This window comes from Phasianus colchicus, chromosome 1 (genome assembly GCF_987193195.1).
Source record: "Phasianus colchicus chromosome 1, bPhaCol1.hap1.1, whole genome shotgun sequence".
NCBI classification, from domain to species: domain Eukaryota; kingdom Metazoa; phylum Chordata; class Aves; order Galliformes; family Phasianidae; genus Phasianus; species Phasianus colchicus.
In genome coordinates this window covers 107,318,568-107,332,300 of record NC_143436.1, presented here as the reverse complement: position 1 = coordinate 107,332,300, position 13,733 = coordinate 107,318,568, and the positions used below count along the sequence as shown (strand labels likewise).

Sequence of the window (13,733 nt, the reverse complement as noted above, 5' to 3'; positions counted from 1 at the left end):
CTAACGGGCCTACTGCGGTTCCACCGCCTTCCGGAGGAAGCCCCGCCCGCGCCGGGGAACTACACGTCCCAGCATGCCCCGCGCGGTGGGAGGGGGCGGAGCCTACAGCCGCGCCTGCGCACTGCCTCCCCGCCGGGCCCGGGCGCAGCGGTGACCTCGAGCGGCGGTGGGAGAAAATGGCGGCGGCGGGGTTCGCCCTGAAGGTGAAGCGGGGCCGGGGGGAGAGGGGACGCGGCGCGTTGCGGCTGGCCGTCGCCTCCTTCCCGAGGGGGTTGGACAGCCGCTGTGTGTCCCGCAGGTGCGGCAGCTGAGCACGTCGGCGGCTCGGCCGGTCTCCAAGCTGGTGAAGGTGAGCGGGGCCGAGGGGTTTGGCTTTGGGGCCGGCTTCCCGCTCGGGGCCGCGCTCAGGCGCCGTCTGTCCCGCAGCCGCCCATCCAGGTGTACGGGCTGGAGGGCCGCTACGCCACCGCGCTGTATTCCGCCGCCACAAAGCAGAAGAAGCTGGAGCAGGTGGAGAAGGAGCTGGGCCGAGTGTGGGTAAGCTTCCCGAGCGGGTCTCGGCCTGAGGTCACGCAGGGGCTGGTGGCCGCGGTCCGCCTGCTGCTCTTAGGACGCTCCTGTGTGCTGTGAGACGTGTCAGGCCTGCCTGCGCTCTGCACTCTGCCCCTAGTGCCCCTCTGGCGTCTGGTGAGCTGTTTGAAGGAGCAGCGGCTCTAAAAGGAGCATCCTCTCTATGAGCTCCACCTGGAGCTGCCATTTCACTTCCTATCTGCTCTCTCCTGTCCTCTGTCCTTGCTCAACGGGTGACTTCGTTGCCTGCGTAGGCCTGGAAAACTCATGGTCTTTACAGCATTGCTTGTGTGTTCTCTTAGACTCTTTTGAAGGACCCCAAGCTGTCCAGCATTATTATGAACCCTCACACCAAGGGCACAGTTAAACAGAAAGCTGTAAATGACGTTTTAGCGAAAGAGAAGATGTCCCCTATTACCATCAACCTGATGAGTGAGTAATCACTTACATTTTGAAAAATATCTGATGCTGCTTGTGATTAGTTGTTGCTAACTGAATTTGCTTCTAGTGGGTGTGCAAAACCCTTCTGATCCATCTGTGTCTTCCAGACCTGCTTGCTGAAAATGGTCGCTTGCGCTACACTCCTGGCATTGTTTCTGCTTTTGGGAAGATCATGAGTGCATTCCGAGGAGAAGTGCTGTGCACAGTCACCACTGCACAGGTGGGTTAGGAATGTCAGGGTTGAGTTTAATAGGTACGGGCATGAAAGGCAAACTTCTTTAGCTATAGTGTGAGCAGCTTGCTGCATGAGGAATGAAGAAAAATTTCACCTCTACAAAACACTCCAATGTACAGAAATCATTATTTAGTAATTATACCTGTTTTTCTATGTGTGAACCCAGGGGGCTGATGAAAGTCAGCTGGGTCTGCAGATAAAACTGGCTCTGCTTTTATTTTTGTCATTAAAATCATACTGATCAGGCTAGAGCTAACAGACCAGCTCTTAGCTGTGGCGAGGCAGATCGCTGGGGTGAGATCAAAGATAATGTCTCTGTATGCTCAAAGGCAGGTAGTAACAGCACAAGGGGGGGGAATGGCTTTAAACTAAAAAAGGAGAGATTTAGATTGGATGTCAGGAAGAAATTCTTTTTCTCAGAGAGCAGTGAGGTGCTGGCACAGCTGCCCATAGAAGCTGTGGTGCCCCATCCCTGGAGACGTTCAAGGCCAGGTTGGATGGGGCCCTGGGCAGCTGGAGCTGGTGGGAGGCAGCCCTGCCCACAGCAGGGGTTGGAACTAGATGATCTTGAACGTCCCTTAAAACCCAGACCGTTCTGTGAAGCAGTAAACTTCAAGCTGGATATGTGATTTCTGGCATTTCAGTAGTTTGCGTGGGGATTGATCCATGCCCAGGCCTGGTAGAGTGGGAAGCTTGCCTGCTGTATATATAACATAACATATTAGCCCCTTGGGTGGGGCTAAAATGAGCTTCCAACCTGGACTGAATAAAAAGCCTCGTCCATTTGGGTGTGACAGGCTCTTTATAGGCCCCAGGCACAGACTGTAACTGATAGCTTTGAGGGACATAGGAGTTCACAACTGCAAAACTTTTTCCAAGTTTTCCCAAATAATTTGTAAGTGTGATATAGTAATAATTCATAATTTCTAATGCCTCTTTTGTTAATGGTAGTTGGTTTCTTTTGGCTCTCAAGTGTTAGCCATTAAATAGGAGTTGTTATTGCTAGTTACACTAGAAGCACTATTCTTTTGTGGTGTCTCTTTTCTGTTGCAGTAATATCTGAACAACTCATAGGGAAAGCGAGGGCAGGTTCATGGTGCCTCTCCCCCAGGGATGCAGAGTTTCTCTATGGTGATGGAGAGAGGTGTACTTGGCTGAGCCCACGCAGCTGTGTTGCAGCATCTTGAGTCCCTGTCCCATGCTTCGCATGAAACTGTTTTTTCTTAAGCTTATAATCTGAACTGTGAGAAGCAGCAAAATCAATCTCTCCTCATAGAGGCTAAATGCTGCTTTGAAACAGATGTGAGGGTCTTGTGTTGAGTGCTTAGTTTAGCAAGTCAGGATTCTTGATGCTTGCTTTCCGAAGATATTAACACCAAGCATTTGCTGGGAATATGTATGCAGGTAGCACACATGAAATTAAAGGAGCACCAAATGCTGATGTTTCTGTGCTGTCATTTGGTTATTGCTATCCAAGAAGGCTGCTTCCTCTGCCTTCCTGAGAGTGTCTTTCTTTAATGGAGTCTGAAGTGTTCTCATTATACCCTTTGAATTTTTTATTGATTTTGTTTTCATTATGTTCTGTGCAAATTTTTTCAGCCCTTGGATGATGCCAGCCTTACTGAACTAAAGAGTGCTCTGAATGGATTCTTGGCTAAAGGAGAGGTCTTGAAGCTGGAGACCAAGGTAGGGCATTTTGATTTGTAAATACACTTAATACCAAGCTATTCTTGCGCTCTCTCTCAGCTTTACAAAAAATAAATGAAAGAGAAACTATAGGACACTTATGTATATTCTTCATTTGGTTGAATTCAGTAGCTATATAATATACTTCTGTGTTTTCTTGTACACCTGATGCTTCAATTACTGAAATCTTAACTTTGAAATACAATGTCTGCAAAATTATCTTAAAGAAGGGTATTTTAAAGCTGTTTACACTTAAAAAAAAAAAAAAAAAAAGTATATTAGGGTAAGAAGCTAATGGAGTTTCTGTTCGACCTTTCTTCTAGACTGATCCCTCAGTCCTTGGTGGAATGATTGTCAATATTGGGGAGAAATACGTGGATATGTCAACAAGGTCAAAGATCCAGAAACTGACCAAAATAATGAAAGAGACTGTCTAGCAAGCTGTCCTCTTTGTTCACAGTGAAACCTGTCACATGGAAACAATAAAATTATTCTTCTTGAACAGCTGTTTTAGAGTATTGATTCTAGTGTACAGCAGTGGGAGAAAGATGATGAGGCCTCCAAAAGCTTGTTAGTGAGAGGTTAAGATGTTCATATTTTAAAACTACATATAAAAACATTCAGTGTAGGACACTGATTCACAGCGACCTCATGTTACATTGGTGTTGTAATTACAAGGCTGTGTGTGCCTACTTCTGTTTAATGGGATATTGAGGATATTGACCTCAGGGCAGCTGGCCAGATGCAGTAGTTATTAGCAAAAGGAGGGGGCAGGTCAGAGAAGGACCTTCTAGTCCTATTGTCAAAAATACAAATCTGAAGATGCATTTAATGTTTTTGAGACCATATCACTCTTCTTCAGTGCTTCTAAGAACATCACAATAGGCTGTTAAACTTAAAATAATAATAAAAAAACAACAGTGTTTATTCTTGCATAATTTCACTTGCACAAATACAGTCTCATCTGTCTAACAATTTGCACAGACTGAAGTCTGATCTGCGCCTTCCACCTCAGTGAATGCAGTGTGGGACACGGTGTAATTCCTCAAACAGGTGAATGCATTTTGAAGACTTCTGTTTCATTTGACACTGCCCATAAACATAATTATTTAATCAATTGCAGCAGAGGAAGTAACACATTCAGAGCAACCAAAGTACAGTTGAAATTGTCTTACAAGAAACAGTGGCATCCGATTTGTTGTTAGTTATTCGTTATACCAATTAGAAATGTTCTACCCGTTAGAAATGCTTTAAAATAAGCCCATTTCACAGTATGGATGTGTTCCCGTAGGATAGTTAGATGCAATGTAAATGAATAATACATCTCTGAAAAAAGGAACTATACCTGTCCAGCTCTTAAGACATACATATAATAGTTATTTTATAATGCCTTTGTAATTTTTAAGATCTTACAAATACTACATATAGTACAACACTTCCTTTCTTAAGAAGAAAAGGAAACTAATTGATACCATTTGTTTGGCAACAACAAGTGCACTAAAAAGTCACACCACCATCATAGGGGTGGGGATTCCCCAGTTCTAAGTATTAACATTGAAAAAAATACTACGGCTATCTTTTCTCAACGATGTATCGACACTGAATAAAAAGTACTCCATGAATAGGTCTGTAAATCTGTTGGAATCTAAACTATATTTTGGCAGAGTGAGGACTGGAATAGGGTATTCTGCAAAAGCTGGAGGTTAGCCTGGTGAAAAGCGTTAAGCCTTTACAAATTGTCACCCAAATAGGAATTGCTTCAACCCAACTTGGGCACTTCACACTGCCGAAAGCAGCGCACTCTCACTCGTCTTTCCATATGCTCCTCACAGAGTGACTTGCTTTTAAGATACTGTGTGATGAGCATTCTGACTGGCTCCAGGAGAGCTTCGTGGTCCTGTGCTCAACCTTCTCCCTTACTCCTGGCGAGTACAGGTTCCACCACCAGTCCCATCCCTGTGGAGCAGGCACCATAACCGGGAGGGATTTCACTTCTAGTCCGTCACACGATGGACAATCCATCCCACACTTCCTAAGGGGAGAAGAACCTGCTGCTCACCAAGCTCTGGTTTCGTCTCTGCCACTGTTTTCCCCTATTTTCCTGCAGCCCAGCCTTCCCCTGTCAGCTGTCCTCACCACGATAGGCAGGAGAGCCTGAGAGCCTGACAGAAGGGCTCTGAGGAAGCAACAACGCCTTGACTCACACATCAGGTTGGGATCACAGATCCAATGCTAAATCTGGGGTTAGCAACACTTTGCAGCTTTACAAGAAGTGCAAGGATTCACCTACGGTCGCAGAAAAACCTTTTTCTGACAGCTATGTCATGCAACTAGGCTAGTTTAACACATTCTTTATTCATTTAAGTTCGGTCCTAAATATACCTGCCTATGTACAGAAAAATAATTTCCCAAGAATGCCCTTTATTTTAAAATACGTAAGAGAACAAACAAAACCGTGTGCCTGTAAATGTTTTTGTTAGATCGACTCCGTATTTGACAACAACAAAGCAGCTATGCTCTTATATTATATATACAAATAATCACATGTATATATATGTATATATATCTATAGATACATCGATATGGATGTAGGGACAGGAGTGTTTGTTCTGAACAAACGTGGGGTACGCGTGGAATGTACGTGCAGAGCAAACGGCTCGAAGTGAAGGTAAGTTCACCTGCTTCCCCACTGTTCTGCTTTTCAAGTGTTTTGACTGCTCAATTGGAATAGTGAAACACCACAGTGCAAAAGGAGCAGTATGAAAGCAGACCCCACTGTTGCGGTGAAAGTCTGGACTTGTCACATCTTCATCTGGAAAATGTATTTAATAATATTACAAAAACGTTGTTATCCACAGTGTTCTTCCCCCCAAACCCAACTCGCTTGTAACAAAAAGTGTTTTTTCTGAAGGGTAAAAATATTCTAGAATGAACATTTTAAAATTTCCATCATAAAAACTCATGCTGAGAAGATATATAATAATTAAGTGCATCTAGAAAAAGTTCTATAATGTATGGGTCATATTCCTTAGGGTCAGCCCAGCGATGTGCTCAGTCCCTTGATGTGCCCACGTCAGACCACCAACTGCACACAGCCTCTCAGGGCCTTACAGACCACCTCCCTACAGCACTGGTCTTGGGGAAATAGTATTTCCAAAGCCAAGACTAGCTTTATGGTTTTTATTTTACAGTGCTTCCAAATCATTATAACCTGCAGGTATATGACTTACGATTAGCCTGGTAAATACCATACTGGAGAATCTGGTGGCTATAACCCAATGACCATGCACTTTCAGAAAGACAGGAAAGAAAACAGATCTGCAAAGAACATGAACTCCTTTATCTTAACCTTGACTTGTTGTTTGACGCTCCCTTCAGCTACTGTGATCTACCAGTCCTTATAGAATTTCAATCAACTTTGCAATGTAGGCTCCTTGAACTCATCCCTGAATCTCCAGCATACCACATGAGCATCCAGCCAGCTTCTAGTATCTTTTGTTCTAGCTGGGACACAAAGGTAATTAACAGCAATGGATCAGAGCCTATGGGATGACAGGGTTGGAAAGTGGAGCTCACAGTGGAGCCCTGCTGGGAAAGTGTGTGGTGCAGCCCTGGCAGAGGAGAGCTTAACATACCCTAGGCTTAGAACCATAATATCATTAAGGTTGGAAAAGACTTCTCAGATCACCCAGTCCAACCACCAGCCCACCCCCACCATGCCCACTGCCCACGTCCCTCAGTGCCACATCCACACGGCTCCTGCACACCTCCAGGGACGGTGACTGCACCACCTCCCTGGGCAGCCTGTGCCACTGCCTCACCGCTCTTGCTGAAAAGACATTTCTCCTAATAACCAACCTGAACCTCCTCTGGCACAACTTGAGGCCTTTTATCTTCTTATCATATCACTGTTACCTGGAAGAAGAGGCCTTGCCAGTCCCACAACTCCACAACACATGAAGTCCTGGATGGACAAGGGAAATTACAAGGACTGACTGCAAGTTAGAAATCCAGGAGCTGAACCCCAGCCCTTCATCATCATCACACATGCATGACATCCATTGGCATTAACAGGAACTAAACGTTCCCATGCATTGAGGGCAAGTTGGAAATGACAAGCGATGGTGGTTGGGAAGGTGCTCAGTTGTGTTACCACATAAAAAGATGCAATCTGACGTATCGATGATGGGGTCACAGTTCAAGAGGAGCCCCCACAACTACCTGGCAACCACTTCCAACAGCAATTGAATCTCAGAAGAAAACGCACTTGAGGAAAAAGCAGCTTGAGGCTTCATCTGGAAACCTGGACTGGATCTCTGCACCACATCCATGGTATTTTTTTCCTATTTTCTACATATTTTTTGCTGAAATTCATGCTGCAGAAATGATGCCATAAAAAAATGATCCGACCTTCTAAACACTGAAAGGAATGTTCACTGTATGTCCAGCTACTGAGTAAAATTAGGACAGCAATAAAAGGTTAAACAATGACATTTAATGTTACCCATTAATAGATTTTATCACTTTTTTTTAATCCTACCACAACAACGTGTATTTTCATATACGTTATATTTAATAAAATGTATTGATATGGAATTAGGAAAACATGGGTTTAGTACTATTTACATATTTTAATTGAAACAATTTTCTTAACAACATTGAAAAATAGAAACTTAAAGTTCTCTTAATCATGTTTTCTGACAGTTAGTGGTAACCAAATGCATGCCCAGGAAGTTGCACTCCCTCTAAAATGTGATCAGTCGAAAGTTTCTAACTAAAGTGTGTATCTCTGGTTTTCTGTTTCAAAAAATACATAAGTATGTCTGTCATTTCTGATACAAAATTCTACACTATCTTCAATAAATAAATAATAAAGCGATTCTGAAAAGTATGAAATGTAAACTTTGTCATCCCTCCAACATACATTTTTTCCCATTGCTTGAAACATTACAGTGGTCTCGTAGGAAATTATAATACACAGACACTTCCCAGCACAGTTTACACTTATTACCATACTGTTTCTACCTATTCGTTATGAATATATCCTAATTTCCTAATGGAAATCAATAAGAATTGTAGTGCTAGAGAACACCATCTATACAGGGAAGGTGGAAACCAGTACTGAAAGGACATGCAAGGAACATCAAAACCTAACAACAGGCTCCACGAGAACATTCACATGCTAATGGAACAGGCTGACACCTCCCATTCAGAATTAAAGTCATTACAAAAATACCAGTGTATGCATGATAGGTAATGAACGAAATGATTCCAGGCAGAACAAAGATGAATTTTACTCTTAGGGGTCTGTCACATCCAGTCTTAGCAAAGCACTTAGTTGTGTACTTAAGGGAAACACAACCTGTGTGTGCACTTAGGGACAGATGGTTTGCCAAATGTGGGAAGTTTGCTGGATGTTGGCCTGTATGCGTGCTATGTGTTGAGTTAAACACATATATAATCTTTTGTGTTCCCCACAATGAAAAATACGTTACCCTGGGGTTACCCACTCCATACAATCACAAACACTCTGTTCTGTTCACATCTACCATCTTTGCCACCAACTTCGTGACCAGCCCGGTTTGCAGCAAACACTGCTGTGAGTGACAATGTGCTATTGCCCTGAATTCAGCAACACGATGTCAAATGCAGTCAGGCACAGTGCAGTTTAATAATTGGTCACCACTGATTGCTTTGCAAACTAGACTCTGCAGGGTAGAAATGAGCTTCCTGAGCTAAAGCCATCATTGTTTTCCTTCCTCACTGCAGGTGACGGAACATCCATCTGCATTCACACAACTGAGCAGCAGTAGTAAAAACAGTATCAAAGTGGTATAGCACAACATTCAGCAGGGCTCTATATTCCGTCCCTCACTTACTGTTCAAACACTTCTTCCAAAGGTACTGAGTGGGTGGGCTCTTCTGGAGTGCAACTCATCTCCGTGCACAAGGCCTGCACGTAATTTATTCTGGGGGCAATGTGAGTCATGAAGTGGTATGTTAATAGAATCTTCTCTGTTTATAGATATAGACTATTTATTTTCTAAATATTTTCAGTATCGCCACGAAGATCTCCAGAGATCTTCTTACTGCATAACTGCTTGTTCCATTCACAAAACATTTACACGCCACTTTGCTGAGCAATAGGCACAGAATTCTTTATGGGGGAAAACCCTGCAGAAAGCCACCAAACATACCAACATTGCCTTCTTCATGTAAATTAACGAGTAGAGTAACTGGAGCAAGCACGGGGACCTATGTGGTGTGCCAGCCTTTCAGGCTGCAGCACAACGAACAACCAGGTTACTTCATAAACCCAGGAAACATCAGGTTCCACATAGAGAAATTGAGGGAGACTTCCTCACTAAACTGGGACTCGTTTTTCAGTGAGAATTATCAAGGCACAAAGATGCTCCTGTTTGCTTTGATAACCCTCTTGTGTGTGAAGGGCAAGCAGTAGTTTCATACCAAACCAATAAGGGTTTTGTGACAGCTTCTGCAGTTACCTATATTGCAGTGAACTCAGACCAAAAAAAAAAACATTGGTCCCTTTCCTTCTAAGGCTCATCAAACAATTGCAGGTCTAGTCGGACGACTATCTCTCCTGTTGGGACTTCATGGAGAAGGAGACACTTTGTAACTGGTCCCTTTGAACCCTGATCCTTCTTAATGTCTGCCACACGGATTTCTGTTCTGCCCAAAAAGTCTGAAATGCAAAAAGACAGCAAGCTTAGAAATGAAACAACTGTTTTCTGTTGCAATAAAACGCTAAATTGCAGTAGGAGCTAAGCTTCCATCTACACACAACAAAAGGAGAAAAAAAGCCCTTGGTCCAATTATATTTTTGCAGTTGAAGGACAAATGCTGCCTGTCTGCACAGAAGAGATTTTCTTCTGGACCAGTGGCCAGCATTTAAAAATAAATGATGCCGAAGGCAGAAAGAAGTCCACTATGTACTTCACAGATGCTTTGCTTAAGTAGCTTACTTATGATATGTTAGAAAAAAGGCCAAAGGCCAATGCCCAGCCTGAACTGAACGAGTAGCTCTCAGGAGATGATAGAGCAAGGGATGGATCACAACAGCGACAAGGTCACTGGGGCAAATGGTACTGGCCACATGAATGACAGTCCTGCCCAAATACTTCCTGAGAGACTATTACTCCAAAAGACATAATTTAGTGCTCCGTACGTCTACTGCAAGTTATGAAATTAAAATGGCTTGGGAATTGGAGTTCATTTCTGCTACTGCCTGCTACAGGAACCTGATGACATTTCTTTTCCTCCTCCATTAATTTGCCCATTTGCAAAAAGCATCCAGAGTTTCGTGTAAAGACTTAGCAGAATTACAAACTGCACTTCAGTTACAGTCAAACCGCACAAGAAAGGAAACCCAAAAACCCAGAGAGAGCACAATTCTTTTTGCTCCAACACAAGCATGACTACAGTGGGGAGTGAGAGTGTATTGGACCTCACACGTGCACCTGGGTTCATTATTTACCTCAGTGGGAGCTGCACCTCTTCACAATGGCAGGTCTGAAACTACCCTTGGAAGGGTGGCTGCCCCCTACTTACCATCTGGGGAGAACTGGTCCCTCTCAAACACCGTGATGCAGAGCACGTCCTGCTCAAGGTCTTTGATAAAGAACTGGCAGTTGGAGTTCCACTTTGGATTGAGGGTGTCCTGCATTGTCTTGGTGATGTGGCACTGAGACCCCATCGTCACCTCACAGTATGGATTACTCTTTCCTGGGAAGTACAAAACAAACAGAAAAATGGAATCATGTTTTCAAGTATGTGTCTGAATACCCTCTTCCTCTTGCAGCCAACAAACCAGGTAAAGACAGTGGCCTTGCTGTCCTTTCAATAAGCAGGGACACAATTCTGCGAGGTGCTGAGCACTTTCCACTCTTCATTAAGGAATTTGTGGCTTATGATCTCTTATGAAAAATGTTATGTGGTAAAAGCTGTTTGTATGAGCCAAATGATAAAGTGCAAGACAACTGCATGACTGCTACTGAAAAGCACAGAATCACCTTTGTGCTTTTTAAGTTCATTAAAACAGCTTCGTTAAACAAAAATATACTGACAGAACATCTAAGTTAGTCAAATGGGAACACCTCCTTCATACAGCATATTATGAAAATCATAAAGCACTTACCATGGGATCTGCAAGGTTTTAGTTCAATGCCTTCAACAATATTCACCATTAACCTCCCAATGCCTGTTGCTCTTTGTGAGCGAACTGTGGTGAAACAGAAGAGGAGAGACAGAAGTCCTTAATATATTTCCTGGCCCAGGATCTTCCCCACGAAGGATGAGAACCCCTGCACCCCATGCTGTACCTAAGTAGGCCTTTTCCCTCTTCTTCTTTTCAGTCTCTATGTAAAGTTCCGAAGCAGCTTTAATTTTCTGAACCCATGCAGTCCTTCAGAGGGAAAGGAGAAAAAGGTTGCAAAATATCATTTCCATTTTTACTCCCTGCTGTACTGCAAATAACAGTAAAGCCTGCCCTCCTTCCCGACCTCTTACAGCCTAAGGCCCTCACCTTGCCACAGGCTCTGCTACGCTCAAGCTGTCTGCTTGGAAGAGATCTTGCTAGAATTCATAGCACCTGTAGAAACGTAATCATTCCAGTCTAGCAGATCCCATCACACAACGGAAGCTCAAGAGAACTATGAGCAGGCAGGGAGCAAATACGTTTTATAACTTTTTATGCATTGGAATTTTTCCAGGTAACACATTCTCAAGCTGGCATAATACTACCTATACAATGTGTTTGGGCTTTTTTTTTGCTGATTTTTCAGCTTCCATTTTTTAACAAAAGTTATTTTTCAAGAACTTACAAGTCTGCAGACCAATCTTTTCAATATAAGTCAGTGCAATCCTGTCTTTGTAAGCTTGCCAGAGACACAAAATCACTAGCTGAAGTTGTCACTCTTCTAGCTTACTCGTTATAAATGGAACCAGGTTAAAACTGAGTTTTGTTTGACAGGTTTTTGCTTCAGGTTTTAATCTGACTTGTTCCTGAATCTCATTCAACATACAGACATGCAGATGTTTGCACTGGCATAAAAAACTGATGGACATTAACAGAATTAGGCCCGAATCTTTTAGCTTCTTTACACTACCACGAAATGGAATCATCAGCCCTCCTAGTGATCTCACCACAGGTATTACTGGAATTCAGGAAGCATCATTGTTTCTCCACTCTTTTCATGTACTGAGTATCACCTTATTCTCAAGCACAAGGAGATGTAATATTAACTGCTTGGACACTGTTATGCATGTTGTACATCAAATACATTTGCATCAGACCTTTAAAACTCAGTACTAACATGGCCTCTGCAGGTACTTACCTTTCATTAATGCTTTCAGCCCGGAGTGTATAGACTCTGTCAATGTGGGAGATATGGAAAATAGGCTCGTCTCCAGAAGGGTCTGTGGGTAATTTTACTAGTACTTCATTTAGAAAAATGGGCTGGAAAACATTAGGCAAAGCTAGCGTTCTATTACACAGTATCCAAACAGAGGCATGCAAGATAGAGCAATTCAGAACAGATTTCATTTGTGCCCACTATAGCTTCTCCCCTTCAGCTGGCCTCCCATCTGTCTTAAAATATGTCATTTTTTAAATTTTTCTTATTATTAAGGTGCATCCACAATCTAGAAACATTTCTCCTCAACTAAGAAAACAGCTTTATGAAGTACAGCAATCTCTCCTTTCCCACAGGGAGCAGCAAATACTGCTCTCTGCATCACTCCTTGTTATGTGACCTCTGTTGAAGAGGTTGTTTTGGCCGAATTTCAAAAGCATCTTCCCTTACCTAGCAGAAAACCAGCTTGCTCGACATTGGTCCCTGGAATCCCCAGCATATGCCAAAGCTTTCAACATTCTTCTATATAAAGGCCCACACGTACAGTATGTGGGTGCTGCCTCCTGAACTTCTGTTAGTATATAACTATCCAAGCCACCATTTAAGAATGGTACTTACAGTTTTGTACATTTTGTACTGAAGATTAGACTTGGGGCTGAAGACCTTGTCTGTGCCAGAAGAGCCAAGAGGTTTTATGATCTGAGTCAAGAGGAGGAAATCGTTGAACAGAAAGCCATACAGTTCCTTGTTACTCTTGGCTTTATAGAGCTTCCCACTGTGCAGAAACTTGCGTGGTCCCAAGCAGTTTGTAACAGAATTAAATACGAGTTGCTGCGAAAAGTAGAAGAAGAAGAACAACGCACTGTATAAAGTAAAACAATCGAGGTTCCCCTGAAAGAGATCAAATACAGTTTTGAGTCCTGACATTACTTTTACTTTGTGTCACAGGGATGATGAGCAATGTCTCTGCCTTGCGCATGACAAGCAGTGCAAGTCATAAAAATGGTATGTGAAATTTAAGGCAACCAATCAGTTACACAAGGCATGTCTTGGGCAGTTAGAGAAAAGCCAAAAGCATTTTTGCCTCCTTTTGAATTTCTCCACCACGCACATGCACCTCTGTGAGCAGAGTCAAGTTGATGATGACTTGTCCTGGATTAGCAGTAGTTACACAAATGACCTCTCCAAATCATGAGCTTTCTTAATAAGAACAGCATTCATAAATTGTGTCTGAATTTCACTCACTAAAACATAACAAAAGACTTCCAGATAACCAGTCTTTGTGTCACTGTAATAGCTGGGCTTAGAGGACAGCTGCTGACCGGTGGCTGTAACCAGAAAGATGCAAGATTCATCTGGAGGTTACCAGGTCTGTAGAGGCTTACTAGCCCTTTCATTTTTTAGTTCATTTCCATTCGTCAGGATGG

The 13,733-nt window shown here is 43.1% G+C and overlaps 2 protein-coding genes across 5 annotated transcripts in view; one reads left to right on the top strand and one right to left on the bottom strand.

The window, feature by feature from the left end:
• The first annotated feature begins 58 nt into the window (after nt 1-58).
• Nucleotides 59-3,434, top strand: ATP5PO (ATP synthase peripheral stalk subunit OSCP). The gene is made up of 7 exons (XM_031612524.2): nt 59-203; nt 299-349; nt 427-537; nt 873-1,002; nt 1,119-1,231; nt 2,846-2,932; nt 3,256-3,434. Exons 1-7 carry the CDS (start codon nt 177-179, stop codon nt 3,367-3,369), a joined length of 633 nt encoding a protein of 210 aa, XP_031468384.2. The 5' UTR covers nt 59-176; the 3' UTR covers nt 3,370-3,434.
• Nucleotides 3,435-7,250: 3,816 nt separating this feature from the next.
• ITSN1 (intersectin 1) overlaps nt 7,251-13,733 on the bottom strand; it is a 119,123-nt gene continuing 112,640 nt past the window's right edge. For 2 of the 4 annotated variants that reach the window (XM_031612530.2, XM_031612532.2), the window contains 6 exons: nt 12,925-13,137; nt 12,289-12,410; nt 11,275-11,357; nt 11,091-11,174; nt 10,505-10,678; nt 7,257-9,638 (listed from right to left, as the gene is read on the bottom strand). In XM_031612530.2, coding sequence (XP_031468390.1) covers nt 9,490-9,638; nt 10,505-10,678; nt 11,091-11,174; nt 11,275-11,357; nt 12,289-12,410; nt 12,925-13,137 — 825 coding nt within the window. In that variant the 3' untranslated portion in view covers nt 7,257-9,489. Of the gene's footprint in view, nt 9,639-10,504; nt 10,679-11,090; nt 11,175-11,274; nt 11,358-12,288; nt 12,411-12,924; nt 13,138-13,733 lie in introns of all 4 variants that reach the window. The other 2 variants (XM_090122025.1, XM_031612531.2) reach the window with 2 other exon arrangements.